The following is a 23,098-nucleotide window of genomic DNA, read 5'->3' as shown; positions in this document are numbered from 1 at the left end:
TTCAACTCACTTTGCTGTAGATGCCCATATCCATAATGTAGACCTTCAAAAGCCTAACCAGCTGCTGCTTCTCCCTGGAAACACTAAACATTTTACTGGTAAAGTTTCCCAGACAATCCAGCTTTGTTACAGGGCACTTCTCACAACAATGCCTGGAATAAACCCGCAGGGCTCAAAGATCAGGCATACACCTAAGCATACACCTCTCTTACCTGTAGAATGAGTTAGCTAACAGAATATAAACACATTTACAAGGCTGTATCTCTTCATCTGACAGACTGTATTCACACTGTATTCTGCACCTTCTTCTTTTCTTTTTCTTTTAATGAAATACATTCCTTATTGTATTCTTAGTATGAGAACCACAAGAAGGAGAAAGGGATTATGGTCCTTTCCTGTGATCTGTGTCTCATGGTCCAGCAGTTACACCACTTACCCAGGAAGTAAGTTTCTGTGTCTGCTCAAGATCTTGTCAAACTTTGCTTTCAGTAAGAATTTTTCCAGCAGTGAATGATGAAGTAGTCTGAGATGGGGCTGACTTTGTACCTTCTGGTAGATCTGGTTGGTTTTGGTTTTGTTCTGTTTTTCCCTACAGTTATTAAAATATCCTAAAAGGAGGATGTCACAAGACTTTAGGGCCCAAATTTCTGCAGACTTTCTATAAGAAGAGCAGCATGCAAGCCAGCTCATCCCCAACATGCCTCTCTTGGTGTGACCATAATATCTGCATGGAGAGCAGAGCATAAGTTCACCCTGTGAAGGTGCTCATATTGTCCTGCCTCCTCACACACTGGTGTTGTTTGTATTTACACTTGTGTCATAGCCTGATCATCTGAATCCCAACGGCTTTGGAAAACATGGAACAATTAAGCTACGCTCATCCCTTTAATTGTTCCTTCTTCCACAGCCTTCCTGTGCTTGGCAATCAATCTCCTTTCAATTAGTTTAAACTAAAAATATTTATTTGTTGAATGAGATGTGGGACAGCACACACTTTTCTTCCTGTCTTCTGCTTTCCCCCCTATCTTTCCCAGGGCAAATTGTGGCAAATTTCCAGATGTGAAATGCTGGATTTTTGCCATTTGGGGCCAGGGCAGCAAGTCTGTTATCCTCAGATTACATATCTGCCCCCTGTTCTCCACAAGCCCGAAATGTCTTCATGGCACAGCAAAATGCAGAACCAGTTGCTGCTGAAGCACCTGACACCAGCCTTTTGAGCAGCCCCACTGGCTCCCTCCTGTCTTGTATGGGTTCCCAGTAAGCGGAGCACAGAAACCAAGCCTGGCTTTGAGCATAAGTGAGGAAGGGTGTGAGCTGCACAATGCTGGCACCAAAATCTTCGGTGCCACTTGGGTGGACACATACCTACTGGTTAGTCTCCTGTCCCTCATGGCCACACAGCACAGAGTGTAGGTGACCATGTAACTGCAAAGGTGGCCATGCACTACAAAGAAGTAATTTTTCTAGGATAATCCATGTCCTAGGCTGATAGCACAAACAAGAAAGTATTATTCACATAAGAGAAGAATGGAAAAAACAAATTCAGCTCCAAAGCTGAGAGTAGGAAAACAAAAACAGGCTCCCCAGCTTTACAGTCTAATGAATGAGTCATGTGAACAGGCTCTTTTAACACACCAGCCTCAAGAGGAAATTTTGAAAACCAAGTCGCTTGTGGCAGGCCTGAGCTAACCATACTGCATCCTGTGCACACTTCTCGGCTTTTCTGTTCCTCCCAGGAGCAAAACCAAGGATTCATTACTATTCTCATGGTTTTCTCTCTGCACATTTCTCTGGGCTTTTCTGCATGGCTCAGAGATGCACACCACATGTCGTTTTGGCTGCTTACACCATAAACAATATAAATTAAACCTGAAGAGTAATTTACAGCAATCCTTCCTGTAACTGCTGGCAGAAAGCATATACAACTTTATCTGGATCTGAAGCAACACCTATAAATGCCCACCCACTGGTTTGACAGCTGCAGGGACCCAAAGCTGGAAACTATTTTCTCAGCCTCCAATCCCAGACAGTCCTTCTCAGCCCACAAGTGATGGCTGATACTCCCAAGGATAAGAAGAGGTGGCTGGTAGGGGGTAATGGAAGTCTTCTTGGGCTTCCATGGGCCTATAACCCAGAGGTTGATGGATCGAAACCATCCTCTGCTACCAAAAATCTGTCCTGGTCTGAGGCCAGACAGATCCTCTGTACAGCTGGCACAACGTCCAGCACCAGAATTAGGATCACTGTTGGAGCTATCAGAGTTGTTCTGGGAAACTGAGGAAGCGACAGCGACCCTCCTGGTATTGCTACCTCGGGATCTGCCCCTCTGCAGCTCCCGTAACCTCTTGAAAAGATCAGAAGTTGGTTGACCATCCCATCTGTTCATGTTCTCACCAAACTGATCACGCAGAGTTATCCAGATACTGCCACGTGATTGCCTCTGCTGTCTGTTTTGGTTTGACCTATTCTGGAATGGCCTTCTTGGAGCACGTCTGTTCCTAACAGCTGAAACTTGTATCCATCTGGAGGAAGAGGAATCAGCATCATCCCCCTTCATCAAGTTGGATATGGAGGTTTTAAGTTCCTCCTTCAGCTCTTTCATGCAATTCTTTATTTCTCCAAAGTTTCAATGGCTGAAACCAAAGAAGTACGTGCAAGACTATCCTCCAATTGCCTCATTTGGGCAGTGAAATGGCCAACAGTGGGAGGTGCTCCACCATAATTTCTTGCCACAATCCTGCTTGCCAGAATAGTAGCATAATTAGGAGGAGCAAGCTTAACGAGCTTTTTGGCAAGGCCTGTACCAACAGGAATTTCATCAGGATTCAGAGTCTTATGATCTCCATACATTACTTCTCTCACAGCAAACTCTCTCAGACGCTTGATTCCCTCAGCTATTGTGGTCCAAGGCTTAGGGTTCCATGGTAAATCATCTCTGCTGGGGTACCTCAGCGAGACTGCCAGTAGGAGGCGTGCCCACAGAGAAACTTTACCAATGCACTTGCCTAGGTGCCTGTCTATGCCTGTATCCTTTGAGAGCATCCCCAACTGAGAGGCCGACTTGTCGCCTACCACCAATGCTGGGGCTCCCATATCAAAACACCTGGCTAGCCAAACAGGACTGGCTCATTATCTCCTCTGATGTAATCCTTCCTCACATGTCTAATTTCCTGTCTGGGTGCATTAGCTGACTGTATGTCATCCTCATCATCATCATCATCATCATCATCATCCTGAGGTTGCTGTCCCCATAATCCTGTTGTAATCCTCCGTTGAATTTCCTTGAGTTCAGAGGCACTGCCAGCAGTTGCTAATCTACCAGGGTCTACATCCTGACCTACATCTCCATCATCCATGTGGGGTCTCAAGAGGTCTGCCAGAGTTTTAAGGCTAACCCTCTCTTCCTCACCAGAAGGATCTTTCTTAACAGAGGGACCCTGAGTAGAAGGACCCTCATCTCCATCTGCACCATCTCCTGCAGCATCTGCATCTCCTCCTGCAGCTCCTTTACGCTTTCTGCTTACAGTGGCCACCAAATTTACTGGATTGGTTTTCACATTCACAGCAGAGTTGGAAGAGCAAGTAGCCTTATGTCTTTCTTGACACAGTGCTATCAGTAGCCATATGATTATTCCAAGAAGCAACAAAATTAAGGCTAGCACAAGATATCTAGGGTACCACTGGTTCCAAAGACCCTCTGTAGTTGTAAGAGGAGTAACGAACTCATATGTGTCTGCTAGCACATCCATAGTTGAGTTACCATAGCTTCTTAGCCCAATAAGACCACAACAGAATTCACCAACATTCAGTAACTTGTTCTTAACCCAAAGAAATTACTTATATGCCACATATCTCACAATCTTGTCTATCATGCAAGAAATGGCCTCCCAGCTCTTCCATTCTCCCCACCTGAGGGTCTACCCCAAACCCCCAGGGCTCTTTCTTCCCCCCCACTGCTGGGCTAGCCTCAGGCTGGACGGGTCTGAGACTGCCTCCCTGCCTTCTCCTCCTGGCATTAGGCCTAGACAGGGCTTAGAGGCCTTGAGATACTCCCCCACCATTACCTGATAAGAGAGCATCTCCCATGGGAGCAGAGAGGGAAGAAAGAGGCAGAGAATGACTTTGCAGATGGATTTATATGGCGCAGGATTTATGGGTAGAAATAGGCCGTTCCCTGTGCCCACCTTACTGGGTTGGACACTCGGAACACCGGATGTGTAGCTTATGTGGCAGTGACAGGAGGCACCCAGCCTGAACTGCCACACTGAGGCCTCAACTTCCTCATGGACAGATCCTCATAGCCTGGAAGTTGCTCTTTCTTCTTGCTCTGTTTTTGCAGACGAATGTGAATGTCTCTGCTACCAGCTTTTTAAGCTAAATTAACATAGTTACTATGAGTTGTGAAAGACACCACCCATATTAGTGTGTACTTGTGAGGCACAGTCCAGTGGCAGGAATATTCTGAAATAGTCAGTGTCTCAGGTACCACATGTGGAAACCAGTTCCAACATTTTCAAAAATAGCAACCACCTCAAGATCTAAATATTGGCCTGTACCCTGATGAAATGTCTCGAAGGGATGCTACTGTCAAGACAGCAAAGACTCCCAAATTTAGGACCACTACCTTACACAAAAATTTCCAGTGGTCTCTCACGATCTTTTAATTTAAGAAAAATACACACTGTTGCACAATATTATTTGCAACTCAAACTCTTCCTGTATTTTGACAGCGCAATGGAAGATGTTGAAAAACCAAAATTATACAGGGTCTGTTTTCAGAGAATGCAAGCCATTGCATGAAATCATTTAACTGAAATAAATACGTGTATAAAATATACTGATAATCCACCTCTAAGACAGTTCCTGTGTTTTATTAACTCAGGCCAAGAGCTGTTAGAAATAGTGCTTGTAGCTGACTGACTAAACCCCTCCAAGACATCAAACACATGGCTTGACTTTCAAAAGAAAAGCTCAAAGTGACACACCTGAGAACCTACTCTGAACACAAACTAAAGTGATAATCATATTTCTGTTTCTGACCCAGGTGATACAGAACTTTGCCTACTCCACATTTTTCCTCCCTGACCTGTAAACACCATCAGACAATCCTCAACCAAACCAAACCAAACCAAACCACACTAATGTTCACAATAGCATGTGTGCAATCAAAAAGTATTTTACTTCTGAGGTCTATAAATAAGATTCAGAAAGCAAGTAATTTAAACCATGCCTTTAAGAGAGAAAAAAACCCATCAGTTTACTAAGCCTTTAGTCTTAGTAGAATGGGAGACTAGCTTCAGGGAAAAGGAGTACATTTTGCTAATAGCTGGATCTAATTTAAAAGGCGCCATGAGACAACAAATCTAAATCACTGAATAAAAGTAACACACTTAGAGATCTAAAACATGGGGTAATCTGAAGTACAGTAAAAGTTGTCCAGCCAAATGGAGCCTTTATTAAAGGCAGGAGGTATAGTGACTGTTATAAAACCCTTATTTGAATTTGTATTGAAAACAATAATCTGAAGAACTGGAATCTGAAATGTTAATTAAAGAGTCTCAAAGGCCAGACTGCAGTATAATTTGTAGAGGAAAAAAACAAACAAAGAAGCTTTTACAAATAACCAAACTATGCTACTATAGATTAGTTTTAACTAACAAGAAGGAAGCTGGTATCTTCAGGGCACTGGAATGCTGTTCTGCTCCATCTGAAAGCATTTATCTCCAGTCTCTTCCTGGACTGGAAATAAATTGGATTCAAGTACTAGACCATTTTCCTAGGTAATTAGGAACAATATCACATGTTACAGGGCAATATTTGCACTAAACCCCAGGTTTTAAAATTGCTAAACATGTAAAAGAACTAAAAGTTTTACAGTGCACTTAATGACTTTTTTTCCCTCCTCTTAGATGAAACAGATACTCTTTAATACACGGGAAAGGGTGCATCAGTGACTTCTCATTCTCTGTGGTCTGAATTTCAAATGGGCATTCCTGTATTTTATGCCACCTAATACACATGCTTTAGCACACAAGGAAAGGAAACGGAAAAGGAAAAGGAAAAGGAAAAGGAAAAGGAAAAGGAAAAGGAAAAGGAAAAGGAAAAGGAAAAGGAAAAGGAAAAGGAAAAGGAAAAGGAAAAGGAAAAGGAAAAGGAAAAGGAAAAGGAGAAAAAAAGAAAAAAAAGAAAAGAAGGGTTTTAGTAGTGTTACTCACACTGCGTTGTGAGTATTGTGAGGAACTGCTAATACAATGGGTATAGATGGGACCCAAGGCTGATCCAGTTAACTGAGCTTGGCATTGGACATCACTGATTGTACAGCCAGCCCCATGCCAGTTCCTGCCACGTTGTACTATCTCATGTTGCACTGTGCATCCCACAGTGTAAGTATCTCAGCCCATTGGCAACACAGCAAAATGTAGCACAATCATTCAGGATAATAATGGGCTGGCTAATCAAAATAAATTTTGTCAGGAGCTATTTCTCATTTTGAGGCAAACTACACAGAGGTTTGAATACTTTTCACCACCCCAGGTTCACAAAGAGCTTCTAATTAGAAACCAGACACTTTACTCCCTATGTTGACCCCATCTATAATCAGTGACATCACACTGGTAAAAGAAAGTTTCCAGAAGTCAGAAAAACCAAGAGACTAGGAAGCCATGTCTAAGCCTTCTTCAACAGTGGCAAAGGCATTGTCACTCTTCCAGTGTCAAAGTTGTCACTGTGAATAGGTGACTCAGGTATTCTGCAATCAAAATGCTCCTTAGCCTGCCTTTCCTCACTCCAACTGGAGACAGACACACAACAGGATCCAGCCTCTAGTTTTTGCTCTTTTACAGCAAACCAAAAAAGCAATGGTAGGACACTGACCTACAGCACAGCTAGATCAGAAAAGGGCCACAAGCACCTTTTCACAGCTTCAGTCACAGCACAGTCTGACAGCTTCAGCAATGTCTAATGGAAGAGCACATCCCCACCGTGCACAAAGGCTTTTCCCAACACATTCCAGTTTGTGCTGCTGCCGTGTCCATGCTTGGGGGAGTGCATTGTGTATCAGAGTGCACATGAGGTACAGAATTGTTGAACACAGCATGTGAACTCACTTGATTGCACAAAACAAAGTTTTTTTTATAAATAAGCCTTAATTAAAAACTTAAATACACTACTTTTACTGGAACCAAACACTTTGCCTTTCTCCCGCCTTTTCAGTATTGCCTGCTTAGCATGCTGGAGCATTTGTACCATTCACAGCTTGCAGCAAGATGGAGATGGCAAGAGAAGATGTCATCAGCAGCATTTTTAACAATTTTGCAGGAGATCTGTGCTGAGCTCTGCTTCACTGTGGTGCCGCTGGCTCTCAGGAGCAATGCTGCGATGTGAGAGACGGGACGAGGCCTGATGCAAGCCAAATGTCGATTTATTGTACAAAGCTTTTTCTCTATATAGGTTAACATAACATCAGAAGGCAGCTTGCAATTGGTCATTAGTATGTCCATACTACAGTTGTAAATTCATGATTGGCTACAGAGAGAAAGTATCACACAAACGCATATATTTTTTCCAAGGCTTAAGCAAACGTCAAGCAAGAGATAAAGGGATTCCATAATTCTGTCCTAAGTTTTGCTTTGTTCTTGTTATCAGGTCCCTGCATAACTCCCTTAGGTCACAGTGGCCTCTAGGGAGCCGACCTGTCTGTGTTTTCCTTCTAGCTGTGCTCTGTTCCCAGGGTTTGCCACCCATCAGGGTTAAAGCATCTCCTTCTATCAGTAAGACAGTGTCTGGGGTTCTGGTCCCTAAATCAATTCCTTCAGAGCAAGGCTGCCTTCTAGATGGCAGCAGGACAGGCTTGTGCCACTCCACAAATACCCCTGCACCTCTGGCACTGTGAGATGTGCTGACATCCTAGCAGGACTTCGCACCAGAACAGGGTGGGTCCCAGCCCTGCTGCCCACAGTGCCAGCCCTATGTCTACAGCTGACCCCACAGTGCCTGGCACCTTCCCCAGTCCTGTAGGAGGGCTGGTGAGGTGTTTCCAGGGCTTTGCTCCTGCCTTCCTTCCCTCTGTTTGTCCCTCTTCCCATCTGAGTGCTGAGATGGCTACAGGCATAGAGGCACAGGCTGTGGGTGAGTACAGACCAGGTGCTAGGGTGTCAGGAGATCCTAAATCTCAAAGGAAGAGGAAGGAAGTCCAGATCCCAACCTCGCATACAGCCAACCTTGCACGTCAGCCTCCATCCAGAAGTAGTGCAGGGGCAATCCCTATACCTTCAGAAAGGTATATATCCAGTGGCTTGGATACATGTATACATCCCAACTAACACCTTACCCAAAATGCAACACCTCAGCTGCCCCTCCATCTCATTACACAACCCCATCCACACTCCCTGACACCCTACTGAAAAAGCCCCATCTTCAATAATGGCTAGAATATCGCTGGTATCACTGCAATTATTGTTTTCTAACATCAACATCACAAATTATTCAAATACAACCCATCACCGCTGTCTCTCCCAGCTGTCTCCAGATTGAGTTTGCCTAGAATTTTTACCCTTACAATGTTTGTATATGCATTTCAACACAACCTACTTATACATACAAAGCATTCTGGGCTTATAAACCCAAGCACTGTAGTGGGAAAAAGCATATAAACACCTATCTGAAGCAGAAATCCAACTCTGAAAAGTCTGATATCAAGCACACCAATCATCCCTTACCAATTTTTATTATATTGTAACTCCTGTTCAGCAAAACAAAAACCTGCTGCTGATACCAAGGAAGCAGTAAGCTATTGCCTTCACATAAAGAGGGCATAAACCCCTCTTCTCCATCTCTCTACTTCTGTTCCTCCCTCTCCTAACTAGAGGTCCCCAAAAAGCCACTTAGTTACATTTCTGGTTTCCTGCAGTGACTGAGGCCTCAACAGTTGCATTTCCATGAAGGATTAGTGTCATAGATAGAATATGGAGTTTCATGTGAAAAACGTATCAGGAAAAATTTCTTCACAGAAAGGGTTGTCAAGCATCCGACAGGCTGCCCAGGGAAGTGGTGGAGTCACCATCCCTGGAGGTGTTTAAAAGACTTGTAGATGTGGTGTTTAGGGACATGGTTTAATGGTAGACTTGGCAGTGCTAGGTTAACAGTGGGACTCGACGGTCTGAAAGGTCTTTTCAATCTATGTTCCTGTAAGCCTCAAATTCCAGACAGCGAATGATGTGGCTGCCCAGCTCCCAGCTTGTTTTACAGCTTAGGTCACAGCCAGCCTAACCCAGCCTGTGCCCACATCCTACCACTTTTCATAGAATCATAGAATCAGTCAGGGTTGGAAGGGACCACAAGGATCATCTAGTTCCAAACCCCCTGCCATGGGCAGGGACACCTCACACTACATCAGGCTGGCCAGAGCCTCATCCAGCCTGGCCTTAAACACCTCCAGGGATGGGGCCTCAACCACCTCCCTGGACAACCCATTCCAGGCTCTCACCATGCTCATGGGGAAGAACTTCTTCCTCACATCCAGCCTGAATCTCCCCACTTCCAGCTTTATTCCATTCCCCCTAGTCCTGTCACTACCTGATAGCCTAAAAAGTTCCTCCCCACCTTTCTTGGAGGCCCCCTTCAGATACTGGAAGGCCACAATAAGGTCACCTCGGAGCCTTCTCTTCTCCAGACTGAACAGCCCCAACTCTTTCAGTCTGTCCTCATAGCAGAGGTGCTCCAGCCCTCTGATCATCCTGGTGGCCCTTCTCTGGACACCTTCCAGCATGTCCATATCCCTCTTGCAGTAGGGGCTCCAGAACTGGATGCAGTACTCCAGGTGGGGTCTCACCAGAGCTGAGTAGAGGGGGAGAATCACCTGCCTTGACCTGCTGGCCACACTTCTCTTGATGCAGCCCAGGATCTGGTTGGCTTTCTGGGCTGCAAGTGCACATTGACAGCTCATGTTGAGCTTCTTGTCCACCAGCACCCCCAAGTCCCTCTCTCAGGGCTGCTTTCTAGCCAGTCACTGCCCAGCCTGTATTTGTGCTTGGGATTGCCTCGACCCTGCACTTGGTCTTGTTGAACCTCATGAGGTTGGCTTGTGCCCACCTCTCCAGCCTGTCAAGGTCCCTCTGGATGGCATCCCTTCCCTCCAGCATGTCTGCTGCACCACACAGCTTGGTGTCATCAGCAAACTTGCTGAAGGTGCACTCAATGCCACTTTGCTTCTAATTTCCCAAACAATTAAACAAAAGACTTTGTCTCAAAACCTAATGATTGTTCACATCACTCACACACATCGCCTTCCCCAGCTCCGAGCAAAAATTCTTAAGCGAAATACATACTAACTTTATAAACTCAGAAGAAACTTGTTCTTGAAATGAGAATACCTAAATGTTACTCCATCCTTCAGAGATTTCTGAGTCATCTTCTTCTCTTTTATCCCTTGTCCCCCAAGAACTCAGCGACTGTTGCTGCTGAGGATGGTGTGGGAACACAAAAGAAATTCCTCTCCAGGACACAGCAACCCCAGAGGTATTACATGGCATGGAGTTGAAAAGAAGGACAGCAGACTTTTACCCACACATTATTAAGTCAGTGACTCAGCAGGGGGACCAGATCTGTGTGGCTATGCTAATGACGTCAGAACCAGCTATGGTTAGAAGTTTTGAATCGCCCTGTTTCTTGCACTGTTTAGACCTCACAGGCTCAAGGCATAGCACAATTTCTTTCAACTCTATGATCCTATCCAGGCATAACCTGCCATTATTTTGACTAAAAAGTATCTTCACATATTTTTTTCAGGATTAAAAAAAGCCAAACAAACAAATAGGGTGCACCACGCAAGCATAAAAACACCTCCAGCTTCATAATGAAAGAAAAAAGGCCACTGCTGATAGCAAGGACTTCTGTTTGTATTTTTAAAACATCCTGACCACTATGTCAGTGTTTATATATATGCAAACAGAGTAACCTTTTACATTTCATGACAAGACCAGGTGGTTTGTATTACAGTGCCAGGTCTGCACTGCCCTGCACAGAAATACATAATAGAATATTATACAAAACAGTTGTTTCCAATTCAGAACACCTTTGGAATTGATCCCAGAATCCCAGAGGACTCTGCCACTTCACTAATCTTTCTGGACAATAGGACACAGAAAAGCAGGAGCTATCTTCAACCTTTCTCCCTGGACTCTTTGGATAACCAGTAAAAAAACCTCAAACCAACCCAGTTCCGTATTTGCTTCCTTCTTACCATCAGCTCACCCATTTTCCAGGTCTTGCTAAGTTGTTAGGCTGCCAGGTAAGGAGAAAATTAGCTCCCCAAACCAGTTAGAAGAACAACAGACAATAAACGAACAGTGCCAGTAACGGCACCAGTTAGGGGCTTGGAAACTCCTGTTAATGACACCCAGCAGCAAGTGAGATCACTTGGAACAAACATGTTGCTGTTGGCTCCTGGAAGGGTGTGGGATTGGGAGTGCTGACTGGTGCAAAGCTATTTCCAGTGCTCCATAAACCTCGTGCTCTGATCATGCCCTTCAGAGAGCTAGTGCTGATGGAGGGATTTTCTGTTCTCCCCAGGTGGCTAGACAAGCCTCCATACTTTGCATGCAGCAAAAAAAACAAGCACAAATTATAGCTACTTGGGATTATCCTTTGGTCAGTCTTATAAATTCACCCCCAAAGCATCCACTCAGTTATGATGGGCACACGAGACAGTCAGTCCTATGGCATAACTTCCACTGCTGTTACTGAAGTGCTTTCCCCTCATCCTAATTTTCTTAGCTTCATGACGAATATTGAGCCTCATCTTTGCAAAGCAACTGTCTTTTCCCTAGAAGCTAAGCTTCTCAATGCTCCTTTCCTTGGTAAAAAACAATCCAACACCTGTGAATGAACGCTTGTGAAAACTATTTTCACCAATAGTAATACAAATATCAAGTGTACCAAAGAGCCAGCAAACTGCATTTAGATTTAATATCACAAAGAACATGAAACAGGGTGAAGAATCAAAACGTATCAAGACCTTCTGACAAGCTGCTGCTGCTTCAGTTGTATTTCCTGTGTACAAGATGAGGATAGTCTACTGTACTCTGAAATTAGCCCTTTAGCAAGTAAAAATGGGAAAGATTTTCTATGACATTGAGGTATTCTTTGCTAACATTTGCCAGGGGAAGTACCAGAAGAAAAGCAGGGGAAAAATCTTAACATTTATGTGAGGATGAGTGCGAAAAGCATCACACTAATAATAGCACAGAGGTTTCACTTTATAAACACTTGCATTCCTTCTCTTTCTTTTGCATTTAATGAACATACCACCTCAGTAATGCCTGGGTATACAAACCACAAATCTGACTTATTACAGAAACAAATTTGACATGCATATTGACTACTTTACAGAGTTTCTCCTGAGTTTCTAATTCCTAAGTACTGAATTGCAGATTGCAATTCAATTCCAAGCAAAAATTCTTCAATGTAATCTTTCCTACCTCTAGCGCCACAATAATTATCTGAATACAATGTTAAGAAAAGAAAAAGCAGGTGAAATTTATTTTACATCCATGATAAATTTTCACAGTCCTGCAAAACATAACTCTCATATACTGAATAAGGCATCTCCTGATTTGAGTTGAAATTGAATAATAAGCTATATGTTTAAATTTGGAGTAAGTACAGAAGCTATTCTTACTTTGCAGAAACAAAAAGTCATTGTATGAATTTGTCGTCTGACTAGAATAATGTCCTTTTGCAGAATAATGTCCTTTTTCATCTTTTGAACTAGTGCTTCATACTAACAATGATGTATGTTAAGGAAAAGGAGTATCTATTTCCCTGTTTTGTTGCAACCCCACTATCTGAAACATGCCTGCTTCTCCACGGTCCAGTCAAGAAGGGCTGCAAGCCTGTGGTGGGATGTGCAATACAGTGCTAATTTTATTCAAAAGCTGGGAACTGCCCTTGAGTCTCTGCCCCAAGGATGGATTAGCCCAGTGACTGTGCTGAAAGGAAAGCTCACTGAGTGCTTTTTTCACTTGTGAGAATGGACTGACCTTTTCCGAGCAATTCTCTTTTCCCACTCTCAGTGTACATGAGAGAGCTCTGTTCTGTAAGGATGCCTTTCAACAATGCCCAGTCACAACCAGCAGGGTATCTGACAGTGCGAGAATGTGCTCAGGTCCATGCAGTTGCCACCAGACAAAAAGTGGCAAGACAGATATTGCATTGTAGCTCATTTGTACTTACCTGTCTGCCAGCTTTCACGGGCTAGGAAAGATCAATGAATCAAAGGTATTTTGTACTAAACACTGATCTCACCACTTTTAGACTGCCGAGCACCTTGAATGGTTAGTGTTACCAGTGGAACAAGATGCCACCACTTTACAGCCATGGTCCCATAGGCAGACCTCACGCACAATGAAGCAGTTGTGTGAGAATGGCTTTATGCCACCCACATGACTGATGATATTATCATCTTAACTCATTTTACTCACATTTTCTGCAGAAAGAACTATAGTTACTGCTTTCTCCCCGAAATACATTATGTCATGATCTTGAATACAGGGATAGCATTATGTAAGTGAAGAGCACTTCAGTCAGCTTGCTGAGACAAGGAAAACTAACAGAGCAAATTTACATATGCTGTGCAGGCAAGATATTTACCCAAAAAAAAAAAAAAGAAGATGCCTGCAGTAGGAAAGAAAGGAAAGACAACATCTTTTTGCTTCATTCACATTCTCCATTTTTTATCACCAAGTCTTAGGTAATTCAGCAACAACTAAAGACACTTGCAAAAACACTGTCCAGTCTTAGACAGCACTGACAGTGTCACACATACCCACTGTGCTTCTATGGCCTTGGGTCATCTTTCACATGTTTCCCTTTTTACTATTTTGCAGGCCTGATGTAGCCTGTCTAAAAGCCATCTTATTACATATCAAGAAGCAGCACAGCAAGAAAATAGAGGAACAGGAAGAGAAAATGAGGATAAAATAACTCCTCCATGCAATTGCCTCCAACTTGTCTCACAATGTCTGAGCTATGATGGGCTCCAGGAATTGTATATGCATTTCAACACAACCTACTTATACATACATATAAAAGCATTCTGGGCTTATAAAACCAAGCACTGTAGTGGGAAAAAGCATATAAACACTCATCTATCTGAAGCAGAAAGACTGGTGGAAAGACTGCTTTCAACTTTAAAACCTTTATTGCTCTCAAAATGTTGTTTAAAGATATATTGGATTGCGGCAGTTCAGGCTGGGTGCCTCCTGTCACTGCCACATAAGCTACACATCCGGTGTTCCGAGTGTCCAACCCAGTAAGGTGGGCACAGGGAACGGCCTATTTCTACCCATAAATCCTGCGCCATATAAATCCATCTGCAAAGTCATTCTCTTTCTCTTTTTCTTCCCTCTCTGCTCCTGTTGGAGATGCTCTCTTATCAGGTAATGGTGGGGGAGTATCTCAAGGCCTCTTAGGCCTGTCTAGGCCTAATGCCAGGAGGAGAAGGCAGGGAGGCAGTCTCAGACCTGGCCAGCCTGAGACTAGCCCAGCAGTGGGGGGGAAGAAGGAGCCCTGGGGGTTTGGGGTAGACCCTCAGGTGGGGAGAATGGAAGAGCTGGGAGGCCTTTGGATGTTGTGTAAGGGACTCTCTACACTTTGGGTTATCTTCGCCACTATGCTTCTAGTTTCTGTAGTTTCACCAATTGCTTTTCCATTTAAACTTTCCATCACTCCCCAATCCGTTTGTGTGAGTGTCATTCTTTGTCCCTCTCAGGGCAAGAGAGGATCTGTCTGGCCTCAAACCGGCACATGGATATGGTCACCTCAAACAATTTGCATCAGTTACTTTAATCTCTGGAATGCAGCCTTGTAGTTTTGTGCCTTGTCAGATGTTCCATGTCTGAACATGATTTATTGTATAAGTGGACTGAAAAAAGTAAGAGTGAGTCACAAATTCTGCAATTAGGCAGATGCCATACAAGCTTCTTGTAGCATTCAAGACTTGGAGCAGACCATTCTAAATATGATCAAACCATCAGTATCTCAATTCTGACTCTTGCAGCTCAAAAGTTATGCATTATGAATTATGTGAGCTAATCTCTCTTTTTCATATATATTTTTAGCTGATGAATTCAAAGCAGTGTTTGCCTTAGAAGGGACTGACTTTCTGCCCTCCTCTGAAGCTACTTATCTGTGGTGAGACCTCATTTGAGAATGGACAGAAACTACATAGCTTGAACACTCATTGAAGAGAGATCAGCAGTGAAATTCCAGGCAAAGTTGAGTCTTGGCTATGAAGGAATCAAAACAAGGCAGATATCCTGCTGCAAACCCTCCGCTCCTTCCTGAAGCAAGGTGTGCCCTTACACTGGTAAGACTGGATGTGCATGTGCTAATAAGTGGTGAGGAGTACCAAATAGTGCTGTTGGCAACCTTCAATGACTGAGCACAGAACTGTATGTCACTGTGACCAAGTGTAGGTGCTGCTAGGTGCATGCTACTCTACGAGTGCACTGAACTTGAAAGTCAAAATACAGATGCCTCAGAAACACAGATAAAAAAACCTTAAAGAAACATGAACCAGGACTCCCCATGCTGTACTTGCGTAGGATAAAATGACCCCAAAAAACAAGCTCTCTTGCAACACTAGAGAAACTTCAGTTAGCCAGCTGTGTTATACAGACTTCTTAACGAGTGATCTATAAAGTCACTCAAACACAATACAAACCCAATGTGTGTGTATCCCATTTCCACTCAAACAGGCTCAAGGAACCCTGGGCAACTTTCCCCCATAATTTCCCAGTGCTAACTTTGGTGTGGTGCTTTAATCCCAGCATGCTACATGACTGAAGTGTCCATACATGGTCAATGGAGTTAAATCCAGCTGGCAGCCAGTCAAAACTGGTGCTCCTCAGGGCTCAGTATTGGAACCATTTCTGTACAGTCAGCATGGGTTTACCAAGGGCAAATCCTGCCTGACAAACCTGGTGGCCTTCTATGACAAGGTCACAACATTAATAGATGAGGGGAGAGCAACTGATGTCATTTACCTGGACCTGAGCAAAGCCTTCGACACTGTCCCACACCACATCCTGGTCTCCAAACTGGTGACACATGGGTTTGATGGATGGACCATTCAGTGGATAAAGAACTGGCTTGATGGCCACACCCAAAGAGTGGCTGTCAATGGCTCCATGTCCCAGTGGAGGCCAGTGACAAGCGGAGTCCCTCAGGGATCAGTCCTGGGACCAGTCTTGTTCAACATCTTTGTCAGTGACATGGACAGAGGCATTGAGTGCACCCTCGTGGCATTGAGTGCACCCTCAGCAAGTTTGCTGATGACACCAAGCTGTGTGGTGCAGCAGACATGCTGGAGGGAAGGGATGCCATCCAGAGGGACCTTGACAGGCTGGAGAGGTGGGCACAAGCCAACCTCATGAGGTTCAACAAGACCAAGTGCAAGGTCCTGCATCTGGGTCAAGGCAATCCCAAGCACAGGCTGGGCAGTGACTGGCTGGAAAGCAGCCCTGAGGAGAGGGACTTGGGGGTGCTGGTGGACGAGAAGCTCAACATGAGCTGTCAGTGTGCACTTGCAGCCCAGAAAGCCAACCAGATCCTGGGCTGCATCAAGAGACGTGTGGCCAGCAGGTCAAGGTAGGTGATTCTCCCCCTCTACTCAGCTCTGGTGAGACCCCACCTGGAGTACTGTGTCCAGTTCTGGAGCCCCTACTGCAAGAGGGATATGGACATGCAGTAAGGTGTCCAGAGAAGGGCCACCAGGATGATCAGAGGGCTGGAGCACCTCTGCTATGAGGACAGACTGAAAGAGTTAGGGCTGTTCAGTCTGGAGAAGAGAAGGCTCCGAGGTGACCTTATTGTGGCCTTCCAGTATCTGAAGGGGGCCTCCAAGAAAGGTGGGGAGGGACTTTTTAGGCTATCAGGTAGTGATAGGACTAAGGGGAATGGAATAAAGCTGGAAGTGGGGAGATTCAGGCTGGATGTGAGGAAGAAGTTCTTCCCCATGAGCATGGTGAGAGCCTGGAATGGGTTGTCCAGGAAGGTGGTTGGGGCCCCATCCCTGGAGGTGTTTAAGGCCAGGCTGGATGAGGCTCTGGCCAGCCTGATGTAGTGTGAGGTGTCCCTGCCCATGGCAGGGGGGTTGGAACTAGATGATCCTTGTGGTCCCTTCCAACCCTGACTGATTCTATGATTCCGTTTAACACCTTTATCAATTATCTTGATGAGGGGATATAGTGTATCCTCAATAAGTTTGCAAGTGACACCAAGCTGGGTGGGACTGTTGATCTGCTTGAGGGTAAAGAGGCTTTGCAGAGGGACAAGGACAGATGGGATCAATGGGCCAAGGTCAGTGTATGAGCTTCAACAAGGCCAAGTCCCAGGTCCTGCACTTGAGTCACAACAACGATGCAATACTACAAGTCTTAGGCAGAGTGGCTGGAAAGCTGCCCAGTGGAAAAGCATCTGGGACTATTGATTGACAGCCAGATGAATGTGAGCCAGCAGTGTGCTCATGTGGCCAAGAATCCTGGCTTGCCTCAGAAACAGTGTGGCCAGCAGGACCAGGGAGGTGATTATCCCTCTGTATTCTGCATTGGTAAGGCCATACCTTAAGTACTGCATTCAGTTTTGGGTACCCCAATACTAGAAAGCTGGAGAGAATCCAGAGGAAAACAACTAAGCTGGTGAAGGGTCAACAGAACAAATCTTACGAGAAGCGGCTGAGGGAACTGTGGCTGTTTAGTCTGAAGGAGGCTGAGGGGAGAGTCTCCTGTACGGTTATCAGTCTGTACAGTTACCTGAAGGGAGGCTGCCATGAGGTAGGTGTTGGTCTCTTCTTCCAAGTAACTAGTCATAGAACAAGAAGGAACGCCCTCAAGCTGTGCTAAGGGAGGTTTAGGCTGGACATGACAAGAAAAAAAAAATCACTGAAAGGGCTATCAGTCATTGGAACAGACTGCCCAAGGAGGTGGTTGAGTCACCATCCTTGGATGGGTTTAAAAGCTGTGTGGTGGTGCCTGGGGACATGGCTTAGTGGTGGACTTGGTAGAGTAGGGTTAATGGTTGGACTTGACTATCTTGGTTGGACTTGACTATCTTGAAGGTCTTTTACAACCTAAATGATTCTATGGTGCTATACAGAGCATTCAGGTCCTTTAAACAGGCAGAGATAGGAGAGTGGTTCCCTACTGATTTCATCCCTACAGCAATATCCACCAGACAACTCTCCCCTTTGCTCCTTCCAACACACCTATCTGACATGGTGAGACTATCCAAATCCATTACATTTTCCACATAGTTACTACACTTTTCAGCATTCTTGCCCTAAGAAAATATCTCAGCTGCACATACAAACAATATAATTCCTCTGATGCAGTGAGAAATCTTTTAGCTACCTACAGCATGTACAGGGAAAGCCTCCCAGTTCCCATGTGTGCAGACGGTATTCTGTGAACACTTTCTAAGACCAAGCTTTGTTTACTACAAAAGTAGTGGACTACTAGCATTACTAATTCCTGCCAGAAGATTAAGGTGAATTTAAAAACTATTTGTCAAAAATAAGAAAGCAAGTTCTTATTTCTTAAGTTTTTTTGCTGAATGGAACACAGCTGACAACCTTACTTACAAAAATCCCTGAATGAAACCTCTGACATAGACAGTTGGGGTTTTTTATTGGTAATTTTCTAGGCTTGCATTTTAATAATCCATTTCTCATGCTTAGTTATTGAGAGTATTTGAAGTCCAGTGACAAACGAGGATCTCTGTAAGTGATTACTGTCTTGTCAAATTAAATCTAGACAAGAACAGCTCAGCTATAGGCTTGGACTGCGGTTCTTTGTTACGGATCATGACAAGAAAAATTCCCTGTGCACATACTGGACCAAGAGGCATGAAAAGTCATTCCCTCAGGTATGTGAAGGTGTGCAAGCCAGCATTCCTTTTAAAAGGCTGTAGGTGTCTGGGGTCTGATGACTGGTAAAATGTTAACAGTAGTGTTACCTTAGTTGTACTTCTAAACATCTGATAAGCCCTTGGTTTCAACGTGTAAAATAAAATGAGGATTATGCTCCTTTCACTAAGGCTGCAATTTTGTGGGGTTTTGGTTTTAAAAGAAAAAAATTCTGACAAATTGATCGTGTACTTTTATATGACACTGAACAGAAGTAAGAAAGCATGACAGTGGAAAGGAAAAACCTCAGCTTGTGGTCTGGTGCTTACAATTCACCGGCATGAAGCAGCAACACCACAACTATTGCTTTGATCTTCCTATTAATTCCTCTTCCCATTATAGAACCTCTGACATTTCACTGGTATTCAGATGTCATTAGAATATATTCTAATACCTATAAATAGAAATGTTAGTTCAAGTACTAATTAGAAACAAATCTGGCATTTGGGAACTTGTCTCAACAAAAAGAGTAAAAAGGTGCAGCAAATGGCAACAACAAAAACACTATCCATTTCTTTTCTAAGAGAAAGACAGCCTTCTGTTCTATTGATCTTTGCATTAATGTTTGGATTCCCAAGAGTTTGTGAGTTTCCATCCAGCACCTTCAGCATAGAAGGAACAAGAAAAATGTTGCTCTTCCCTTCAGTTTTAATTACTGACATAAACTTCCAATTATAACAGTGTAAGTCATGCATATTGACTTTCTGCAGCTTTCACAGCAGTCTTCAATTAAGCAAGAGCCATGTTTTTAAAAAATGCCATGTTAAGTTTACCACACTCCCTCACTGCACACGAGTTTTATCAGATGCTACTTCACAACTAAATCCTGTTTAGCTGTTATAAATCTATACATCCTTTATTTCTCTGACTGATTCCATTTTATTACCTCTCCTCCTGAATACTACATACTCAAAGCAAACGCTTATTCCAAGGGTGTTGTCAGCCAGAAGTTCTGCTGCCCAATTGTTACAACTCTCCCAGCTTCAGAAATCCATGGGACTCTATAAAATAGCCAGCACTGCATGTTGCAATAAGAATTTTCTGGTTTGCCCAGCAAAGACACTAAGAGCTTTGGAGCAAGCATGTGCCCACAATGGGGAAGGCACATTTACAATATCATACAAAAAAAGTGTTTTCCTCAGGGACTATTAATATCCCTGGCACTTACTAAAAGAAACAGCAAAGAACTGATTCTCTCTTAAACTCATGCCCCAAATCAGAACATAACTGTAGATTCTCAGTCCCACTGAAAAGCAAAATTTTCCAAACTCTGAGTATTCCAAACTGAGTTCCAAACTTTGGGGTATTCAAAGAGGAAAATATGGACTGACCATAGGTTTACACCATAACAGACATGATTTCATTGGGAGATAATGGCACACAACTAAAATGAACAGGGCTCTAATAGACACACATCATGAGAGTGAGTGAGAAATTTAACATTTGAGCAAATGTGCTGCCCAAGGCCCATATACAATAGTTATGACAGCTAAGCTGCACTGTTTCTTACAGCTATGGTACGCAAACACACCTGGATCTACAAAAAAACACACAGAAATGCTAAGTAATTAAGGCATCTGAAGACACAAGGATACTGCAGTTAATCACATCCAGTGACAGATGTAGCAAAACTGACCTGAATGATCCTGGTTTGTAGTGGAACCACACCACTCCTCGTTAGCAATGCAACGGTGTATGTTAGAGGGACTTTTTTGAAGTTCATTACCTCAGCATCCTGCTCCCGGAGCCTGTACGTCTTTTCTAAGCACTGCAGTATTCTAGGACACAATGTCTTCTCCTCCAAGAGGAACTCCAGAAGTAAGATCAGCTGGTCAGGGAGAAGCTAAGAGGAAAATAAATGTCATGTGTGAATAAAGATCTCTGCTGACTCAGCAATTAAATGGAAACAAAACAAAGAGGGCAAGATCATGGTAACCTATGTACTTCCAGCACACAAGAACTTCTAGCTGGTATATGAAAACCTCATTGTTTACACATTTGCATTCTCAAAGAGTCTGTGCTGGGGCCCAGTTAAGACTCATTTTCCATGTTTTCATTACCACACCTAGATCGGATCTAAACCATGTTTATCTTATGGAAACATAACCATAACTTATTAAGTAAAATTTTTATCAAATACATATGCAAAGCAATTCCTTTTTGTTTGGGCTTGAGAGGACTGAAACACCCAGAAGATTTTAGAGTGCATAATTTCAGAAATTGACCAGACATATGAACATATTGTTTTTAAGAGTGATGTTATTAAGAGAGGCATATGAGTAATTGCAGAATATTCTCACAGGGTACAAAGAAAGTGCAAGTAAGTGACCCACTAAAGAAGCACAGTAATGACACCTTTTGAGGCATATTTTAGTCCAATGGCTTACAAGCCATCCATCATTACATTGTATGAATGTCATGCTGGTGGCATGGCACACACTGTATATGTATCTTTCTATACATGTGTACATACATATATATATATGTATATACATAGAGTTATCTGCCTGACTCCAGAACCTGTGATTTTTGCACTGAACCTAAAGTAACCTAAAAAGAAAAAGCACAAGAAGTCTGATGTAGCAAGTGCTTAAGTGCTTTGCTTAATAGGCTTATTGGATGAACAAATAAATAATTCAAGCAGAGGTCAGAGAGAAATTACACCAGCTGCCAGCAAACACTCACTGGAAATTCAGGATTCAGAATGATCAGTCAGAAGTTTGTTACGTGCCCCAAAGCTTTCCCCACTATTCATTACTGTGGAACACCATCAGAGGAAGGGGGAAGGTAGGAAAAATGAGAATTTAAACTTTTGCCCACAAATCGTCCCCCCCAGCACTGCTCACCTTCAGTGTTCTCCAGACACGTTAATGAAAAAAGATATCCAAAGATATCCTGTTACTTTTACAACATTTCCAACTTTTATTGTATTTGGTCATTCTCTGCTCCTGCCTTGCTGCTCGTGTCCCCCTTTGCTGCATCAATGCACTAGGCAAGTATAAAATGAGGTTGGCTACAGGAAATGCCTCTTCCAACAACACACCCCACAGCCAGAGCTGTTTATGTGGACTGAACAAGTTTGGACCCCTGATCTCTTACAGGAAGTCCCTGAAGCTAACAAGCATTTTTGGTAACTCTTAAACTGCAAAGTGTTGCCAGCAACAACTAACTAAGCAACATAAAATTTTCTTTGCTTTTAGCCTGACAGAACTTAGCATTAATACCTAAATTGGAATAAAGAGGGAAATAGATGTCTAGGGCCTTTATGCTTTAGTTTCCTTGCATTTTGATTTCCTTCTCTCTCTTTTTTTTTCTTTTTTTTTTTATTATTACAGTTGTATGCTTGGAGACTGAAAAACCTCACATCTTACTGTACTGGCTTACTAGAATATTTTCTAAGTGATAGCAAAGCCTGACAACAAAATGGAGCAATTAGTCAGACATTTAAAAATATTGAAAAAAATCAGTTTCAGCACAACTACTGAAATGGAGTCCAACTGCAGCTGCTTGGGGAATAGTGAGACACTCTAAAAAAACAAAACAAAACAAACAAACCAAAACAAAACAGAGGAAGGCTTCTGGGAAGCCTTCTGGGTCTACCCGAAAAAACTGAATTCATTTTGAACACCACACATAGAAAGATAACTTTTGTTTTAGAAAGCTTTCCCTGCCAACTACAAAGACAATACTTAATTTGTACAAACTGTAGAACAGCTGTTTGAATACTTAGGTACAGAATAGCTAAGAATTACTATTTTATATCTGCGTATATAATCACTATACAGATTAAGCTATCGTCGAAGGTAGTATTACATAATCTCATTAAAGTCAACAAAAGCACAACAGCAGAGCAACAGCTATGTCCTTAATTTATCTCTACCTAATACTGCATTATGGGTGAAGAGTTTTCACAATTACAGGTTAAACTATGTGTCGGTGTGAGCTGAAATTCCCCCCCCACCAACAAGTAACCAGGCTAGCCCAGTCTGGAAGCAAATGAAGGCTGTATTTACAAAGCAGAGTCTACAATCTACGATGAAATGCAATGAATATGTACAAATATACAAAATTCACAACATTCACAAATATATAGAATCAACAGAAAAGCACAACCGATCTCCCTTTGCTTCCCCCCAA

General features: G+C 43.2%; 1 protein-coding gene across 1 annotated transcript in view; it reads right to left on the bottom strand.

Annotated features, from left to right (window-relative positions):
* The window catches only part of AOPEP (aminopeptidase O (putative)), a 226,758-nt gene that overhangs the window by 7,575 nt on the left and 196,085 nt on the right, over positions 1 to 23,098 (bottom strand). Inside the window, exon 16 of the mRNA XM_054397593.1 lies at positions 20,688 to 20,804. Coding sequence (XP_054253568.1) covers positions 20,688 to 20,804 — 117 coding nt within the window. The remainder of the gene's footprint in view (positions 1 to 20,687; positions 20,805 to 23,098) is intronic.

This window comes from Indicator indicator, chromosome Z (genome assembly GCF_027791375.1).
Source record: "Indicator indicator isolate 239-I01 chromosome Z, UM_Iind_1.1, whole genome shotgun sequence".
Classification (NCBI taxonomy): Eukaryota; Metazoa; Chordata; class Aves; order Piciformes; family Indicatoridae; genus Indicator; species Indicator indicator.
Note: the sequence above shows the minus strand (reverse complement) of the source record. Positions and strands in the feature narration are given on the sequence as shown.